The sequence below is a fragment of the Bubalus bubalis genome, chromosome 4 (genome assembly GCF_019923935.1).
Source record: "Bubalus bubalis isolate 160015118507 breed Murrah chromosome 4, NDDB_SH_1, whole genome shotgun sequence".
Lineage (NCBI taxonomy): Eukaryota > Metazoa > Chordata > Mammalia > Artiodactyla > Bovidae > Bubalus > Bubalus bubalis.
Window position 1 is genome coordinate 44,375,504 of NC_059160.1, and position 20,058 is coordinate 44,395,561.

The window sequence follows — 20,058 nt, forward strand, 5'->3', positions numbered from 1 at the left end:
AAACACTCATGGCTTCCTCTTTGGAAGATTCGACCCAAGGGAGCCCCCGGCCTTCAAAATAGAGACAAAACAACAAAAACCCCAGTAGGAAGAAATTCCAATACGGGTCATGGTGGCTCTAAAGATCTCCGAGAAGATCACCGCCCTCAGCAGCATCAACCTTATGATCTTATGATCTCCCCACTTGGGGACAAATAAAAACCCTTACTAATCGAGCTGAAAATTTGGTCTCTCAACAGGGAATGCCTCGGAATCCTGAATACATTCTCCTGGCAATGCTCAGTCTGCTTGCCTGTGCCTCCCCCGTTCGAGCTCTAACTAATCATACTTACTGGGCTTACATACCCCACCCCCTCTACTACAGGTGGTCGAATGGACGGAGAGAGGACCAATCGTTTCAACTAATGACTCTATATATATGCCTTCTCCCTGGAGCACTGAAGGGGCCTCACATCCTGAAGAAGAAGGAAAACTAATTAATATTTCTCTAGGTTATGAAGTCCTTCCTTTGTGCATGGGCCCAGCAGAATTATGCATAAACATTAGCCAACAAACTTGGGCTTTCACCCTGCCTCCCAAAAAGGATTTTCAGATATTGCTTGGATTATTTACTGCCCTTTCTTTGTCTGTGAACCATGTTTATACTACTGAGACTTTAGGGAAAGAGTTAGGGAAAGAACAAACACCATGCAAAGGGTTTACTTATAAGAACTTTACATATGCTCCTGTTCGTTGGGACAAATGTCAAGCCAAATCAGGAAAATTAATGTTTGTGGCTAATCATACAATTGTTGATTGCGGATGCCATGGTATGTGGTTATCTAACTGCTCAGATGATATTAACAGCACTGTGTGTGACTATGCTACTCAAGTGACATGGAAGGTCATTGACACTTCGATGGAGCATTACCATGACAAAGGACTTCTTTGGTGGATTAGCCCCACCTCATCCTAGAATCATCCTCGATAAACAGAGTGGGCCTGAACAATGGGACATCTGGAAACTTGCTGTGAGCACTGAAGAACTTGGTACTTGGACCGGACATTTCACAGGGACCAGTTGTGGTCATAGTAACTATTTCTTTCACTATAATCAGTCATATTTTATACAGGCCTGTGTCCCACTTCCTTTTGTTATAGCCATAGGAAATTTACAATTTAATTAGACTTTACGTTCTGTTACTTGTATTAATTGCAAACTATATACTTGTCTTAACTCCTCTATTTCTTTAAGAAATGATTCCTTTTTGATTCTTCGATCTCGATGTAATTTGTGGTTACCAATAAATCTCCAACGATCCTTGGAAGAAGGTCCTATGGCTGGACTTGCTTCCAGATTACTTACTAAACTGCTCCAATAATCTAAACAATTCATTGGATGGCTGATTCTTGGCATTTTGGGGTTAATAGCTATTTGCCCCACTGCTGCTGTTGCTAGCACTGCTTTACATACCTCAATTCAAACACATAATTTTATCCAAAATTGGACTGAAGATGCTCATAATATGTGGGCTACTCAGGCTCAGGTAGATGAGGATATTCAAGAGGAAATACAGGAACTAAAAACAGCCATCAAATGGGTCAGAGATCAATTAATAGATTTGCAAAAACAAGTGATACTAAAATGTGATTGGAATTCTACTCAATTTTGTATTACTCCTGTTCAATTCAATCATAGAGCCTACAACTGGGAACAAATCAAATTTCATTTACAAAACATACATGATAATGCCTCTCTAGATGTACAATTACTGCAAAAGGAAATCTTTGAAACCTTTTCTAAATGTCTGCCCTCTTCCACTAATTTGGAAACTTTAGCTGAACAACTAGCTGATCAATTATCTGGGCTAGACCCACAAGGATGGTTTCAAAGTATTACCCACAGTATCAGGTCTAGAACTGTAACTTTCGTGATTGTCTTGGTAATTATATTTGTTGTTTATTGTTACCTCTCTATAAGTTTGGTTAATACTGCTGCTGCTGCTGCTAAGTCACTTCAGTCGTGTCTGACTCTGTGCGACCCCATAGATGGCAGCCCACCAGGCTCCACCATCCCTGGGATTCTCCAGGCAAGAACACTGGAGTGGGGTGCCATTTCCTTCTCCAATGCGTGAAAGTGAAGTTGCTCAGTTGTGTCCGACTCTTAGCGACCCCATGGACTGCAGCCTGCCAGGCTCCTCCATCCATGGTTAATACTAAACAAACTCAATTGGTCAAGACCTTTTTTACAAATATAATAAAATAGGGGGAATTGTCAAGAAGCATTTAACAGGAGGCTTCCTGTGTGCTATTTTGGATCTGTCATGAATCCTCTGTTCCTTATTAATTCCTGAATATTCAGGAATTAAGAGAAGTGGCAAATCTCTCCCAGGGCTGAGAAATGCATGCATTTCCTTCGTTAGTTTTTCCATACAGTGATAAGTAACTATTTACGACCCTCTTTCTTTTTATGAACCATAAGGTAAAAGTGATTATTTACAACCCTCTCTCTTTGATATGGATTGCCTTATGTTTCCTTGATAATTTGTAAGTCTGGACTTTTGATCTTTATCTCTGCTGAACAAAGCTACCTTGTAAGACAGTATATATACCCACACTATGTTGAATAAAACACCCTTGTTCCATCAGATCTTGGGTCCCCGTGTCTTTCTTTCTTTTTCTCTCTCTTTCTTTCTCTGTCTCTCAGGTTAATTCTTTGGAGCACAGAAGCCCACTGAGCTCACTTTCTTGCCCGGGCTTGCAAGACCCTCCCGAGAGGGTGCCCTGTGCCTACGTGAAGCAGTGCAAGCCCCGTGTCAAGGGCTTTATTGTTTTCTGCACAAACCAAGGAATATCAGACTCTTTCTCTCTCTTTTTTACTTTCTTATCGTTGACTCTGGACCACCAGGTTCTGGTCCATTAAAGGACCTCAACACTGGACCACACAATTCTGCAGTTTATCACATGCTTGCACCTAAATACTGGGTGTGCTTGTTAGCATTAAATAATTGCCTCTTTCCTCCTGTTTTTCTCTGCCGATTGCTACTATGTTCTTTAGAGAGAAGAAGTACAACTTTTATAAAGAGTCCTGGAGATATGCATTAAAGTACACACATAACTTGGCAAACTGTCTAGCCTGGTTCCATTATTCCTCACCTGTGAGCAAAGGTGTGAGCATGTGTAAGTGCATTCCTATGGGGCTTACAAACCCCCAACCCAGACAGAAACCCCAACCCCTCTTCTACGACCCCTTCTCCAGTTCTGTCTCACCATGATGAAACCATTCCATCCAGAATTCCAATCCCAGCCCTATCCTTCCCGAGATCTCAGGCGAGTCACCTGACCTAAGCCACCATCTTCCTTATCTGTAAAATGAGAGGAAGGGGTAATAACACCTATTTCTCAGGGTTGTTGGATTGCTACTGCTACTGCTAAGTCACTTCAGTCGCGTCTGACTCTGTGCGACCCCATAGATGGCAGCCCAGCAGGCTCCCCCGTCCCTGGGATTCTCCAGGCAAGAACACTGGAGTGGGTTGCCATTTCCTTCTCCAATGCATGAAAGTGAAAAGTGAAAGTGAAGTCACTCAGTCGTGTCCGACTCTTCGCGACCCCATGGACTGCAGCCTACCAGGCTCCTCCATCCATGGGATTTTCCAGGCAAGAATACGGGAGTGGGGTGCCATTGCCTTCTCCGGTTGTTGGAATAAGTGGGTAGAAAACACTTAGCTTTCTCCCTGGATATGGAAAGTGCTCAGTAAAGAGGAGGGGTTTTTAAAAATATCTATTTTATTTAGTATTTATTTTGTTGCACTGGGTTTTAGTTGCAGCACGCAGGCTCTTCCATCTTCACTGAAGCCTGCAGGATCTTAGCCATGGCATGTGAACTCTTAGCTGTGCATGCTGGATCTAGTTCCCCTACCAGGGATTGAACCCAAGCCCCCTGAATTGGGAGCTTGGAGTCTTAGCCACTGGACTACCAGGAAAGTGCCAAGGAAGGTTTTTTAGGGTCTTTCTTAGCCCTGCCAGGATATTTATATACACATCAGATACTCATTAAGCCCTGACTATGTCACTGTGCTGGGCCCAGGAAGAGAACCATGAATAAGATATGCTACCCTCAAGGGCATCCAGGCAGGTAAAAGGAGGCAGGAGTGATCTGAGTAGGACAGAATATTAGTAATTTATAATGCATGGATGTCAGGCTTACTGTGCAGGCTTTGTTCTCAATTCTTGTATCAATCTGATCCTGTGAGGTGGGTACTGGATTATTCCATGACAGATGAGGAAATCAAAGCACACTCATAGCCAGTGAGCTGGAGGTCCAAATGCCTCCAGAGGCTGGGCTTTGAACCCCATCCCCTGTTGTTGTTCCACGTGGAGTGAGGAGGTACAGGCCAGGGGATTCAGAAAGGGGCTACTAGCCTGTGCAGACCAGCCTCTCAGACCCAGAGCCATCTGTTCCACCCTCTCCTGTTCTGTTTCATCTCTTAGATCCTCCCTGCCACACCTATCATGGCCTATCTGTCTGTCTGCCCCTCTCCACTAGGCAAGTTCCCCTTATGTCTTTATCCTCCATGCCCCAGATCCCAGTACAAGGATTGTTCCTGAAGGTTTGTGCTGGAATTAATGACTGGACAGGTTGTATCTGTGTGTCTTTGGCATGGGGGTGGGAGTGGTGACCTGTACCAAGGCAATGAGAACAGAGGTGGAAATCATGGGCCTGGGTGTTGATTGGCTATGGGGAAGAGAGGCCAACTCTGGAGAACTGGCTGTCAGGCAGGTCTGGGCACAGGTGACCCCTGTGTGGTGGCCATACACACTGAGACAGGGGACATGGACAGAGGAGCAGGGTGATGGCGCTGCAGGCAGTGGACCCCAGTGGGCTGCCGGAGGCACTGGTTCACCAGTGGTTTAAGCTCTAGAATAGTTGGCATCATCTGGAGAGTGGGCCCACCTAGAAGCAGATGGAGACTCTGGAGAGCACGATATTAACCAGGATGGACAGTGGTCAAGGACGGTCTGGAGATGCAAGGACTTGAGGACTGGAAAGTCACAGCAATGGGGGCCATTTATTTTAGGGGCAAACAGTGCTCACAGTAAAGTGATGAAACAAAGCCACAGAGAGTTCTGGCACCCTCAGTATACTGTGTCCCACCCACTGTTAAATTTGGGGGTGCTTAAAAAGTGAAGAAAGCTGAGCACCAAAGAATTGATGCTTTTGAACTGTGGTGTTGGAGAAGAGTCTTGAGAGTCCCTTGGACTGCAAGGAGATCTACCAGTCCATTCTAAAGGAGATCAACCCTGGGTGTTCTTTGCAAGGAATGATGCTAAAGCTGAAACTCCAGTACTTTGGCCACCTCGTGTGAAGAGTTGACTCATTGGAAAAGACTCTGATGCTGGGAGGGATTGGGGGCAGGAGGAGAAAGGGACGACAGAGGATGAGATGGCTGGATGGCATCACCGACTTGATGGACGTGAGTTTGATTGAACTCCGGGAGATGGTGATGGACAGGGAGGCCTGGTGTGCTGCAATTCATGGGGTCGCAGAGTCGGACACGACTGAGTGACTGAACTGAACTGAAAATGATAAAGCTTCAGGAGTAAAGAAAAACCATGTGGACACCAAGGGGGAAAGAAAGAGTGGGATGAATTGGGATTGACATATATACACTATTGATACTATGTGTAAAATTGATAACTAGTGAGAACCTACTGTATAATACAGGGGAATCTACTCAGTACTCCGTGGTGACCTAAATGGGAAGGAAATCCAAAAAAGAGGGGATACATATTGGAGAAGGAAATGGCAACCCACTCCAGTATTCTTGCCTGGGAAATCCCATGGACAGAGGAGCCTGGCAGGGTATAGTCCATGGGGTCGCAAAGAGTCAAGACTTAGTGACTAAACCGCCACCATGTATACATATAGCTGATTCACTTGCTGTACAGCAGACACACAACATTGTAAAGCAACTATACTCCCATAAAAGTTAATTTAAAAAATTATAAAGCTTCAGTTAATCTGAAAATTTCATCTCCCAAGTGACTCATTCTCCATATGTTAAGGATAATAAAGCTCCATCCTTCTTATATAGCTGGGGTTATTTATTTTCAGTGGGAATGACCTACAGTAGAAAATGTCTTAGATAGTTTGGAGAGCTCCCTTATCTGACATCACATCCACCCTGTAAGCAGCAGGGCAGTTTGCTCCCATTTTCCAGATGAGATGACTGAGGCCCCAATTGGGAAGGGTCTGGAAAGCAGACCTTCTGGGGCCTCTAGCAGAGCCGGGACTGAATCAGCACATCACTTCATTATTCAGCCCACTGTGCAGGGTGGGGGCTCCTTTGTGCCATGATTGCTCCAGGCAACAAGCCAGAGAGTGGACAGAATCCAATGCACATGTGAGACGAGGCTTGCAAACTTCCAGTTGTCCCTGACTCAGAGGAGGGTGCTCTGCAAATATTTACCAAGTGAACAAAACTTTCATCATCCCTGTTGTACAATGTTGCAAGTTCCTGGAACACACGTGGAAAGGTAGGATGGGTGCTGTGCAGGGAACAGTTAATTATTCTGGGAGTTCAGACTTGCAAGGCAGGGCTCAGGAAGGCCCTGGGTCTTTCCTAGCCAACTCCTCCAAAGTTAAACCAACTGCAGCTCTGAGAAATCTAGAAAGGCACGACTTGCAAGGCAGGGCTCAGGAAGGCCCTGGGTCTTTCCTAGCCAACTCCTCCAAAGTTAAACCAACTGCAGCTCTGAGAAATCTAGAAAGGCACGTCTCCGTCTCCCTTCTCCAACCCCCGAGTATATTGCCTCTGAACTTTTCTGGATCTATGGAGAACCTTCCCAGGAGGAAAAAAAACCCAGCTCAGATTAGCGGGTTCCTTGCTTGTGGGCAGCGGTAGGGGAGGGAAGGGTGATGTGTCTGGTGTTGGGGGTGGGAGCCTGACCAAATCTCTTTGCTCAAAACTCAGGGCCTGGCTCAAGATACTTGGCCACCTTCCACAACCTTGCCACATGGGTATCCAAACCCTGAGTTCTACTCCCTTCTCCCCTTGATCCTGAAATTGGGAAAACCAACTCAGGTTTTCCTAATCCACCAGAGAGGCTCCTACTCTGAGAATTCTAACTCCCGTTAGGCTCCTCTCTTAAAACAGCTGTGTGCCCTTAGGCAAATGACTCAATATCCCTGAGCCTGTCTTTCCACTTGCGAAATGTTATTGTTCAGTAGTTAAGTCATGTCTGATACTGTGACTTCAAGGACTGAAGCACGCCAAGCTTCTCTGTCCTCCACTGTTTCCTGTTTGCTCAAATTCATGTCCATGGAGTTGGTGATGCTATCTAATCATCTCATCCTCTGTTGTCCCCTCCTCCTCCTGCCTTCAATCTTTCCCAGCATCATGGTCTTTTCCAATGAGTTAGCTCTTCGCATCAGGTGGCCAAAGTACTGGAGCTTCGGTTTCAGCATCAGTCCTTCCAATGAATATTCAGGGTTGATTTTCTTTAGGACTGACTAGTTGGATCTCCTTGCTGTCCAAGAGACCCTCAAGAGTCTTCTCCAGCACCACAGGTTGAAAACATCAAATCTTCAGCACTCAGCTTTCTCTATGGTCCAACTCTCACATCCATACATGACTACTGGAAAAACCACAGCTTTGACTAGATGGACCTTTGTCGGCAAAGAGATGTCTTTGCTTTTTAACACCTTGTCTAGGTTTATCATAGCTTTTCTTCCAAAGAGCAAGCGTCTTTTAATTTCATGGCTGCGGTCACTGTTTGCAGTGATTTTGAAGCCCAAGAAAATAAAGTCTGTCACTGTTTCCATTGTTTTCCCATCTACTTGCCATGAAGTGATGGGCCCAAATGCTATGATCTTAGTTTTCTGAATACGGAGTTTTAAGCTAGCATTTTCACTCTCCTCTTTCACCTTCATCAAAAGGCTCTTGTGAAATAAGTCTGTTGTAAAATAGATCATTTCACCATTTCTCTCTAAAAATATACCCTGGGCCAGTTTCTCCTTCCTGGCTGGGAGGCTTTTCCAGGGCTGGAACATAATTCTCATACTCACGTTCCCTTCCCCCAATGCTGGAAGTACAAGAGACACTCCAAATGCTGATAAAGTAAAAGTCCTTTACAAAATAACAGTAACACTCGATATTGACTCTGTGCCTGCCACCAACCTAAACAGTTGCTATGGATTTTCTCATTGAATCCCCATGTTGCTCAATGAAGGTATGATTACACTCATTTTGAAAGTGAAGAAACTGGGACTTCCCTGGTGGTCTGGTGGTGAAGACTCCACAATTCCAACGCAGGGGGCGTGGGTTCAATCCCTTGTGGGAGAAGGGATCCCACGTGTGGTTTACAACAAAAATAAACAGACAATTAAAAAGAAAAAGATGGGGGCTTCCCTGGTGGTTTGGTGGCAAAGAATCTGCCTGCCACTGCAGGAGACACCAGTTCGATCCCTAGTCAGGGAAGTGTGCCACAACTACTGAGCCTGCACTCTGGAACCAAGGAGCTGCAACTACTGAAGCCTTCAAGCCCTAAAGCCTGTGCTCCGTAAGAAGAGAAGCCACCGCGATGAGAAGCCCGTGCACCGCAACTAGAGAAAACATGTGCAGCAATAAAGACCCAGCATAGCCAAAAATAAATAAAATTTTAACAGCAACAACAAAAGATGAAGAAACTGAGGCTCAAAGGGGCTCAGCCTTGTGTCCAAGATCAGGCAGCCTTGCATGGGGCAAGGGAACTGGAAGCCAGATCAGACCTCACGTGTGTTTGCCAACAAACCCAACTCCTTGAAGAGGCAGGGACATTTTTAAGGGAGAAAACGAGGTTTGTCTGAAATCAGCTGGAAAGGAAGATTCCTAAACTGTTAAATTCAGCCCCCAGGGGAAAGGGTTCATGATGGGGAGATGGGGGTTCCCTCCATGTGGAGACCCCTGTTTGTATTGGTCCTGACTGCTGTCATCAAGTATGGCCATTGCTCCTACAGCACTGGTGCTCAACTAGGTGGATCTTTTTGCCTCTTTGGGGACATTTGGCCTTATCTGGAGACATTTCTTTTTCTCACAACTGGTTGGTGCTGCTGGCATCTCATGGGTAGAGGCCACAAATACCATTAAACATTCTCTGATGCCCAGGATGCTCTTACAAAGAAAGATTATCCAGCCCAAATGTCAGTTGCCCCAAGGTGGAGAAGCCCTGAGCTATGAAGATAGGGCTCAGGGCTATCTTCATAGCTCAGGGCTGCTGGGCTCTTGGTCAGGTCCTTGTCTGAAATCCCTTCCTCAAAAGTACGTATTATTCCCATTTTATAGGTAAGAAAGTTGAGGCTCAGAGAGGTGGGACTTATTTTAGACCTTTTACTCAGAAAACCAAGATTCTGTCCCATTGGTTCCCCACCATCCCTGTGGACTTGGGAGAGACGACTCAGAGTCTTGGGTGAAAAAAAAAAAGTAAATTCAGAGTCAGAAAATCTGGATCTGGTTCCAGCTATGTCGTGAGTCCATCGTGTGAGCTTGGGTAAGTCTGCCCCTTCCGGTCTTTTTTTCCTTCTTGAGGTCCCCCCAATACTGGCTGACACCTGGGCCTTTGCTACCAAGAGATGCCTCGGGGGCTGGAAGATGCCTGAGGGAGGGGTGACCCAGGTTCCAACAGAGGGCACCTGGTGCCTTCTGACACCCATGTCCATCCTTGCACAAAGAACAAACATGGAAGGAGGAGAATAGATTCCTTACCCTTGAGAAACCTGGGGAATAAGGGTTCTTTCTCCTTAAGCAGAAAGGATCAAAGCTCCTCATATTGCCCACCCCCAGGTAGCCCCAAAGGCAAGGCTCCAAGGGTGGCTCTCAGAGTCTAAAACTAGATTCCCCTCTAATTTGACTAAACTCTGCCCTTCTCCAAAACATCCTGGGCTAGAATGGGCCTCCTCGGTGTGGTACAGCCTCCTATTAAGTTCTGGAACCATCTGTCTTGAAATGAGATGTATTACTTACCCATGGGGAAGGGCTGGCTTTGGGTGGGACTCCAGACATACCACAGCAGATTCACCTTAAATAACCCAGAAGCCAGAAGGGAGACCCCAGCAAAGACTCCCTGGAGAGGGGAATGGCTACCTACTCCAGTATTCTTGCCTGGGGAATTCCATGGATAGAGGAGCCTGGCAGGCTACAGTCCATGAGGTTGCAGAGAGTCAGACACTGCTGAGTGCCTAACATATTCATTCATTCATGCAGCAAAAGAAGTAGAAGACAGCTGTCAGGGAGACATTCGGTCTCAGGACTGGAAGGCCTCTGGGGCCCCAGCACCACTCAGAAAGCAGAAGGGACACGGTTCTCAAGATGCTCTGGCTCCATGGAGCTCCCGAGCTGGGCATGCTGGAGCCGTCAGCCCAGGAGCGGAGGAGAGCTGAGGCAGCCCCGCAGTCAGAAGGGTTTAGCACTTGACTGTTTTATTTCTTCAACAGAAGGGAAGTGGGGCTCCAGTTCAGCCCCACAAAGGCAACTCCCCTCCCCCTGTGCCCGCTGCCTCCTTCTCTGCTGCCTCCACTGGGAGCCCACAAGTCCACAGAGTTCCTGGCCTCTGGGGTGTCGCCCCATGTACCACCTGAGTTGGAGGAAGAAACACTATCCTGGTCAGAGCAGAGTCGGAACCACTGGGCTGGGTACCGCTGGCTGGGTGTCACCCAAGTTTCCTGTGTCCTGCCATGCCTCAGTGGGTCTTCCCCCGGCCCTCAGAGATGATGTCCTCAGGTTGGGCACGCATGTACCACTCCACCCAGGAGCCGTCATAGATAGGTACATCCGGCTTGCCGCAGAGGTAGGCGCCCAGGGCCACATGGCAGGCTGTGACGCCGGAGCCACACGTGGCCACCAGGGGCAGGGACAGGTCCACCTTCTTGTCCTGGAAGAGGTGGCGGATCTCCTCGGGGCTCTTCTCCAGTCCGTCCTCGGTCAGGAAGTCCGTGAACGGGATGTTGATGGTGCCGGGGATGTGGCCGGGCTCGATGCCTGCAACAGGAGAGCAGGAGGCAGGGAACAAACGTTTGCACAAGGGCGGTAGGAATGGCCCCTGCGGGACTGAGAACTTTCCATGCAGCCACGGCGCTACCCTCTAAGCATCATCTCAGGTAGTCCGCACAAGCAGGAAACCCAGGCAGCCACTGTACAGGAATCTGTTTTGCAGGAGATGCTGAGGTTTGCTACTGTCCAGTGTCACACATCTAGTGAATTGCTGCCTGGGCTCTGAACCCAGGACTCAGACTCCACAGAAGCCACACTCTGCCCTAGGCTTCCTGAAGACTGACTGTGCTGACAATTAGAGGAAGCTCTAGGTAAATGCATGCTGGCGTACTCATTATTTTGCGTGTGTGCATGCTCAGTAGCTTCAGTCACGTCCAATGTTCTGCAACCCCATGGACTGTAGCCCGCCAGGCTCCTCTGTCCATAGGATTCTCCAGGCAAGAATACTGGAGTGGGTTGCCATTTCCTTCTCCAGGGATGATGGGTGTTACTAAAAGGCCCTCTTGGGTAGCATGGGGATATATTGCATATCGTAAATAACAGTAATACACAGTAACAGGAATCACTGTAGCTGACCTTACTGAGGGTTTACTTTGTGCTAAGAGCCCCTCAGTTGTATCTCTCCCTTTGATCCTTGCTCTAATACTATGGGAAAGCAATTACTTTTCTCCTTTTTGTACAGACGAGGAAATAGAGGCACATGGAACAGACTGGCCCAAGCTAGTCGGAGCAGAGAGGCCCCAGAGCCTCTGCTGCCAAGCAGGAACCACTGCCTGGGAGGCGGAGGGGCGGGAAAGCTTCTCTGATTAAGCCCTGAAGGCTGAATAAGATTTAACCAGGTTGAAGGGACTGGGTAGTAGAAGTTGAGAGCATCTCAGGCAGAGGGCATCAAGCAGGCCGGGTCTCAGGCTGTGGAGGGGGGACAATGGGGATGCTGATATTCTCCACAGATTTAGCTGGAGCCTGTATACACATCAGCTCGTTCACCTTGACAACAGGCTGGCTGGGCATTTACCCTTATCTTCCATTTTATGAATGAGCAAGCACAATGGAGGTAAGCATTAAGCACCCCTGTAAAGACCCACAGCCAGGGAAGCACACGTTAATTATCCCACTTCCCGTTTCTCAAGTGCATCCTGTATGTGCAAACACAGAGCTAAGTGCTTAACACACTTGCTCTCATTTAACCCTCACTGCATCCTTTAAGCTCCATGTTCTGCTCTGACTTGACCCACGCAGAAGCTGCAGTTCAGAGACGAGGTGACCTGCCAGGTGTCACACGGCTAGTGCAACCTGGGGAGAGCTCTGAACCCAGGTCTGGCTCTGGCTCGCTGCCCTACATTGCTCCATCACCCCCACCCCCACCCAGGGGCTAAGCTGAAGGGTCCCACAGGTTCAAGGTGGCATCCCTATTAGGCTGGACCATCTCAAACTGCCACTAACTTAGGTTCAAAAAAGTTTGGCCATCAGCAGTTTCCCACAGTCATGTCTACACAGCTCTGCAGGGCTCCCTGTGTCGGGACCTTGTGAATTCACAAAACCTCTCTGGACACCATTCAGCTGCTGGGTTAGTCTTCAGGACGCACTGGGAGCATGGATGGTCCTTGCCCTCAGATCACCCTAACAGTGCTAGGAGAGGGTGAGCCCAAGCTGCTCTAGAAACAGACGCTCCAGCCAGCCCTGATTCAGGGGTAGAGGGATCCATTCAGGGAGAGCTTCCCAGAGGAAGAGGCAAGTTCCCTGCGCCCTCCTCAAAGCAGACATGAGAGAAATGACTGGGGGATTACTGGTTGTTCAGTGCAGTTAAAGGTGGGCACTGGAGTTCAACACCTGGCTGCCTCCTGAGATCTGGGAAAAGGTGGCCCTTCTAAGGCTCCATGTCCCCTTCTGTATGAGAAGAGCACCCGTCTTGTGGGATCTTTTTCTTTTTGGCTGTGCTGGGTGTTCGATGCAGCACACAGGCTTCTCTTGTTGCAAGAGAACAGGCTCTCTAGTTGTGGCTCAGGCTTAGTTGCACTGCAGCATGTGTGATCTTAGTTCCCCTATCAGAGATCGAACCCATGTGCCCTGCATTGGAAGGCAGATTTTTAACCACTGGACCACCAGGGAAAGAAGGAAACAGCAACCCCCCTCCAATATTCTTGCCTGAAGGATCCCAGGGACAGAGGAGCCTGATAGGCTACAGTCCATGGGGTCACAAGAGAGTCAGACATGACTCACCAGCTAAAAAACCACCACCAGGGAAGTCCTCTTGTGAGATCATTAAAAAGCTCACACCAAAGTGGTTATGGATCCACCTGCTTTGTGGGGACCCCTTCCCAACCCTGCTCCTTACAGAAGGGGATGTGAAGCCTTAGAATGGCCGCCTCTCCCCAGATCTCAGGAAGCAGCCAGATGTTGAACTCCGTGGGGAACCCAGCCCATGTGGGAGAGGCCCTGCCCCAGCCGAGGCCAGCAACCACCCTCTGTTCAGTTTCTGCTCCAATCTGGGGCAGCAATCTCTCTCCTTACTTGAGGCTCCTCTGTCCTGCTCTCTGCTAGCCTTTGGCCCCTCTGACGACTTTCATTCTCCACTTTTTCTCTCCTCTTTCCTGGCTCCATCACCCTCAGAGATGGTGGTAGATCTGATCAAGCACCATCTATGTGGGGCTTTCCCCCAACTGGACCTGTCCCCTCCTCCCATTTGGCAGTGACCCCCATCCATAGTACTGGGAGGGGGCTGTTTGGATTCTCACATTTATACAGGGCATTCTGGGTTTCCAACTAGTTTGGGGGTGGAGGGGGAGCAAATATTATTGCCTCCACTTTAGAATAAAGCCCAGTGAGATGACTAGAAACTGGATCTCAGCCGGCCCCCACCACCCCACCCTTTAAGGCAAGAGTGAGGCGAGGAAAGTGCTCAGGCAGAGACTTCCTGGGCGCTTCGCTCATTGGTTACCGTCTCGGGGCTCAGGCTCCGTGCCCCGGAAGCGGCCGGCGGCACGGGCGTCCACCACCTGGAAGCGCCGGGATTCAAGGTTCTCCTTGATGTCCTCGTACGTCTTGATGTAGGCGGGGTCCAGCACCGCGTGGAACTCGGCGGGCTCGGGACGGCTCTTGCCTGAGCTCAGCGGGAAGCCCTGGCGCAGCCAGTTGCGGAGGCCACCGTCGAGCAGAGATACCGTGCGGTGGCCGAAGACGCGGAACATCCACCAGACTCGCGGCGCCGCGTAGAGGCCCTGATCGCTGGCGTCGTAGACCACCACGTGGGTGGCGGCGCCCACGCCCAGGCGGCCCACATACTCTGAGAAGTGTGCCGCGCTGGGCAGCATGTGGTCATAGGGCGACGTGCGGTCGCTGCACTGGTCGATGTCAAAGAAGGCGGCGCCCGGGATGTGGCGCTCCTCGAACTCGCGGCGCGCGTCGCGGCCCAGCTTGGCCAGGTACCATGAGGCATCGAGCAGCCGCAGGGGCTGCCCGGCCTGTGGGGCCCGGAGTGCCTCGGCCACCCACTGCGCTGACACAAGCGCGCGGAAGAGCTGCTTCGAGGCCATGGCGGCGGTGACACTGGGGCTGCAGGCCTGCGCGACAAGGAGGAGGTCAGGAGGGTATTAAGGAAGAGGCCAGTGGCCCAGGGGCAGGAAACGCCTGTGCCCCTGGGGCGGGGGCCGGGTCCAGGGCCGGAGGGCGCAGTGGAGCTTAGGGAGGGCAGAGTCCAGGGAACACGAAAAACCAGTGGTGGTAAACCCAAGATACAGACTTAGATCACCGGGAGCCTCCCCTCCCTTGCCCTGCTAAGCCTGGGATATATACACAGAGCAATCTCAGAATGACCATGACCCCTTAGAGGGGGCAAGGCGATGGCTCTCACCACTGCTTGAGGTGGGGTGGATAGGGAGAGAGCCCAATTAGGAGAAGGCCCTGCTGGCTTCCCAGGTGGCCCTAGTGGTAAAGAACCCACCTGCCAATGCAGGAGACATAACAGACTTGAGTTCTATCCCTGGTTTGGCAAGATCCCCTGGAGAAGAGCATGGCAACCCATTCCAGGACTCTTGCCTGCAGAATCCCATGGACAGAGAAGCCTGGTGGACTACAGTCCATACATAGGGTCGCAGAGTTGGACAGGACTGAAGTGACTTAGAACGCAAGCTCCTGGCACTTTAAGGCAAGTAGGGGCAAATTCTTAGCCCTTCCCTAAGGTGCAGCTCAGCTTTGCTTGCAATCAACCAAGATCCCTGGTGAAATTCACCCATTCATCAAACATTTACAATAAACAGCCTCAGAGGTCTAGCAACTGGAATTAGTTAATTAATCCTCCTTCAGTTCAGCTCACTCAGTCTTGTCCGACTCTTTGAGACCCCATGGACTGCAGCACGCCAGGCTTCCCTGTCCATCACCAACTCTCAGAGCTTGCTCAAACTCATGTCCACTGAGTTGGTGATACCATCCAACCATCTCATCCCTATGTGTGCTTTAATCTTCACAACACCTTACAACACTACAGGACACAGGGTAGGCTCTCAATTATTTGTTATATGAGTAACCACAAGAAGGTTTGTATTCTTCTCCTTGTTTCCTGGAGGGGACACTGAAGTTCACAGAAGTGCACTAAAGACCAAGGGTCACTCCAGTATTCTTGCCTGGAGAACCCCATGGATGGAGGAGCCTGGTGGGCTACAGTCCATGGGGTAGCAAAGAGTCGGACACGACTGAGCGACTGCACTTAAAAAAAAAAAAAAGACCAAGGGTCAACAGCTAAGAAGTGGTGGTGGTGCCAGGCTTCACAGCAACTGCCAGGCAGTTCAGCAAAGTCTGATTTCACTCTTTGAGACTCCTCTCTTGGGGCTTTCCTGGCCTGCAATGCAGGAGACTGGGGTTCAATCTCCTGGGGAAGATCCTCTGGAGAAGGAAATGTCAACCCACTCCAATATGTTTGTCTGGAGAATTCCACAGACAGAGGAGTCTGGTGGGCTCCTCTGGGTCCATGGGATCACAAAGAGTTGGACACAACTGAGCGGCTACCTTTCTTCCTCTCTGGAAACAGCGATTAGGGCCTCACTCCTCACCCTCTTCTCTCCCTTGCAGGCCAGCAGTTCTGAGTATAGCAGTTTACCAGCCCACCATGACAAGTCAGCTCACAGCCTTCCAGGGCCAGGCTCCAAATGCATGGACACCCTAGGTACCTTTGGGCAGGTTAGAGAAAGGTGCCCCTTCTGCCAGGCAGAGGCACAGTCTCCACCAGAGCACGTGGCTGGGTGAGTGGAGTTCGAGCTACAGGTCAGCCCCACCCACCGTCTTGGCTGTGTACCCCCCAGTGCAGGGTGCAACCTTGCATCCATGCCAAGCAGCCCTGCCACCAAGGGGAAAGGGGTGGGTAGAGAATGGAGCATTTTGTGGAGTGCCCCTGCAGGCCATGTACTAAGTAACACAGCCTTCAGCAGTCACTAGGTGGGGCTGCCTGTTTCTGAATGAGACCACTGGTGGTTAGAGATAAAAATGCCTTGCCCTAGTCACAGAGCTTGGAGAAGGCAATGGCACCCCACTCCAGTGCTCTTGCCTGGAAAATCCCAAGGACAGAGGAGCCTGGTGGGCTGCAGTCCATGGGGTCGCTAAGAATCAGACACAACTGAGAGACTTCACTTGCACTTTTCACTTTCATGCATTGGAGAAGGAAATGGCAACCCACTCCAGCATTCTTGCCTGGAGAATCCCAGGGACGGGGAGCCTGGTGGGCTGCCGTCTATGGGGTCGCACAGAGTCGACGACTGAAGTGACTTAGCATAGCATAGTCACAGAGCTGGTCAGGGGCAGCCTCAAGATGTACAATTGGGTTGTAACTTCTGAGGCTAAAGTTTCCCAGCCTGAAGGTCAATGATGACCAGGGCCTCGTGTGTCCACAGTGTGATAGCTGGTGCCCAGTCCCTCCCTCAGTCTCGGTGCAGCCTGGCTTTTAGGAACCATGCTACCCATGTGACCAGGCCCTGGGAGTTAGCGGCCACAGGCCTGCTCAAGAGAATGTAATTGCAGGACTTCCCTGGTAGTCCTGTGGTTAAGACTCTGCCTGCTGATGCAGGGGACACGGGTTCAATCCCATGTCTAGAGAAATCCCACATGCTCATGCTGCAGGGCAACTAAGCCGGTGCACCGCAACTACTGAGCCTGTGCTCTAGAGCCCACGAGCCACACTCCTGAGCCTGAGTGCTGCATCTGCTGAATCCTGCATGCCCCAGAGATGGTGCTCGGCAACAAGAGAAGTCACCACAGTGAGAAGCCTGAGCACAACAAAGAACAGCCCCCGCTTGCTGCAATTGGAGAAAACCTGCATGCAGCAACGAAGACCCAGTGCTGCCAAAAAGAAAAGAGACACAACATAATTGCAGAAAGTTTGGAGTTCAGTGGGAGCAGAGGGGGCATACTAGAGGTGTGACGGTGGGAGGAAGGGAAAATCCAAGCTGATTTGACATGTTCAGGGTGAGGCTGCCAGAGGCTTTGGCTAAGGAGTGATCGCAGTGCCTGTGGGTTACATTGCACTAGGTTATGTTGAGGGATTCAGCAGGCCTCTACCTTGGAGAAGACTCTTGAGAGTTCCTTGGACTGCAAGGAGATCCAACCAGTCCATCCTAAAGGAAATCAGTCCTGCGTGTTCAGTGGAAGGACTGATGTTGAAGCTGAAACTCCAATATTTTGGCCACCTGATGTGAAGGGCTGACTCATTTGAAAAGACCCTGATGTTGGGAAAGATTGAAGGCAGGAGGAGAAGGGGAAAAGAGAGGATGAGATGGTTAGATGGCATCACCGACTTAATGGACATGAGTTTGGGTAAACTCCAGGAGTTGGTGATGGACAGGGAGGCCTGGCATGCTGGGGTTCATGGGGTTGCAAAGAGTCAGATATGACTGAGCAACTGAAATGAACTGAACTACCTGAAGACCCCATTGAGAACCACAGCAGCCCCTCCCCACTCCTCATTCTTGAGGTTCCTTGGTTTTTTCCACAGGGATCTATTTAGAGTGGAAAGAATGCTGACTTGGGAGCCAGAGCCCCTCCAAAGTCAGTGCCAGTCCCATGCCCCTCTTAACCAGGTATGTGCTGAGCAGGCATGTGAGGGGCCCAGAACCATTTCCATTTCTTATAATTGAGCTTCCAATCTTCACCTCTTAATGGTGAAAATTAAATAATGAACATCAAGTGTTAGTCATGTCCGACTCTTTGTGGCCCCATGGACTTTAGCCATTAGGCTCCTCTGTCCATGGAATTCTCCATGCAAGAATAATGGAGTGGGTTGCCATTTCCTTCTCCAGGGGATCTTCCTGATCCAGGGATCCGGTCTCCTGCATTGCAGGCAGATTCTTTATTGACTGAGCCAGCAGGGAAGCCCCAGTGAACATCAAAGCGCCACCATAATGCCCTGCATATGGCTGGTTTTAATAATCATTAAAGACAGCTCATAAAAATCCCATAATTTCTTCAAAGTTACTCTCATGGGTGGCCTCTGATCCATCATCAGCAAGTCTAGAATCGGGACTTCAGAGGTCTGAGGTCATCCTGCCACACACACACACACACACACACTCCCTATGCTGGATTGGCAGTTCCCATTAAGGACTATAGGAGGTAGAGGAGGTTTTGGGAGAGCAGGCCATGTGTGTCACTGAAGGGTGTGGACCAGGTCCCAATGTGCTTGGGCAGGCCTGGATGGCTGTAGGTGGGGCTGCTCTGGGAGTCAAGGACCCCCAGACAATCAGGACAGCCCCAGGCCCGTCTCCCAGGTACACACTGTGCTAGGGGAGGTGTAAGCACCAGGCTGCCGTCGGGGATGGGCCCTGGAATAGCAGGGTCCAGTCAGACTCGACCTTCTACAAGGGCTTCCCTGGTATTGTACTTCCTGGCCCCCTCTCTCCCTTGACTGCAAAGCACAAAGCTCAGAGAATTCCCTGGGTAAATGCTTATCAAAGTATGAATTTTACAACTTTCTGTGAGACTATCATTGTTTCAGCATAAAAAGAATTTTTTTCCAAGGGGGATGAAAAAAGCACTCCAAGCATACATAATAGCATATACAAAAACTGAGTAGGGGTGGGTAGGGGTGTCCCAATAGCTTGCAAGAAGTAATTGTTAGATTTTCAGGAATTAAGCCAACTGGTTGTTAAACACAGCCATTATTAAAAATTAAATTATATACACTTATAATGAAATAGGTTAAGGACAAAGGCAGTTTTTTTAAAAAAATATGTGACTTCAGGGATGAGCAAGTAAACAAAAGCAGCCTCTGCCATGTGGGCTTCAGACCCAGGATTAACAAATGGCCTGGCCTCAATGTCACCGCGAGCCCCTGGGCAACTTTTTTCCAAGTCTTTAAAGAAGTTTCTGGCCTACTCCCAGGGTTGTTATGGGAAGTTAAGTGACAGCCATAGGAGTCCCCAGTAAAGTGCCTCACCAAGCAGGCCTTGACAAATGTTAGTTTCGTTTCACTCCAGCAAGTTCTTTGCCAGTTCGTCCTCCTGGAGCCTGTGGGTCAGTTGGCCTCCTCTTCCTGGCCTCTTGGTCAGGATTTATTAGTCCTCCCCCCTGTCACCAGGTGACAACCCCCTCCCCCTGCCCTTACCCCGCCCCCGCCCAGGGGGCCGCCCCCCAGCAGCCGCGGACAGCCTGGGCCGCCCCCCAGCAGCCGCGGACAGCCGTCCTTCCCTCCTAGACTACGGAAGGGGTGCTTCTTCCCTCCTAGACTACGGCCCCTTGCTCTGCTCAGGCCTCTCGGGGGAGCCCCACTCTGCGCACCCCGACGATCGGGCTCCCCCTAAGGAAAGGCAAGAACCACACAGCAGCAGTTACCGGAGTCTCGGGCTCCCGGCTTCCGGGTTCGGCCATGACCTCGCGCAGAGAGCCCCCTCCCCGAGCCCTCAGCAGTACCCTCCTCCCACCACTAACCTGCTTCGGGCGAAAGGGAGGAGACTCCGGCACAGCCCACCGCCCGGGCCACTGGGAGCCTAGGCTGCCGGCACCTTCCACTGGCCGGGCCGTGGGGGGAAGCCCGCGCCACCGAGCCCCGCCCCGCGCAGCCCCGCCTGCCGTC

The 20,058-nt window shown here is 50.1% G+C and overlaps 1 protein-coding gene across 3 annotated transcripts; it reads right to left on the minus strand.

The window, feature by feature from the left end:
* Positions 1-10,418: 10,418 nt before the first annotated feature.
* MPST (mercaptopyruvate sulfurtransferase) lies at positions 10,419-20,045 on the minus strand. Of its 3 annotated transcripts, none has more exons than XM_006056983.4 (3): positions 19,914-20,045; positions 13,945-14,566; positions 10,419-10,994 (listed from the first exon to the last, which is right to left on the minus strand). In XM_006056983.4, the coding sequence occupies exons 2-3, from the start codon at positions 14,537-14,539 to the stop codon at positions 10,696-10,698; spliced, it is 894 nt and encodes a 297-aa protein (XP_006057045.2). In that variant the 5' UTR covers positions 14,540-14,566; positions 19,914-20,045; the 3' UTR covers positions 10,419-10,695. The 3 variants fall into 3 exon arrangements, with proteins under 3 accessions (XP_006057045.2, XP_006057044.2, XP_006057046.2); XM_006056982.4 differs by having other exon boundaries at positions 19,818-19,952; XM_006056984.4 differs by lacking the exon at positions 19,914-20,045 and adding an exon at positions 19,423-19,578.
* Positions 20,046-20,058: the final 13 nt, after the last annotated feature.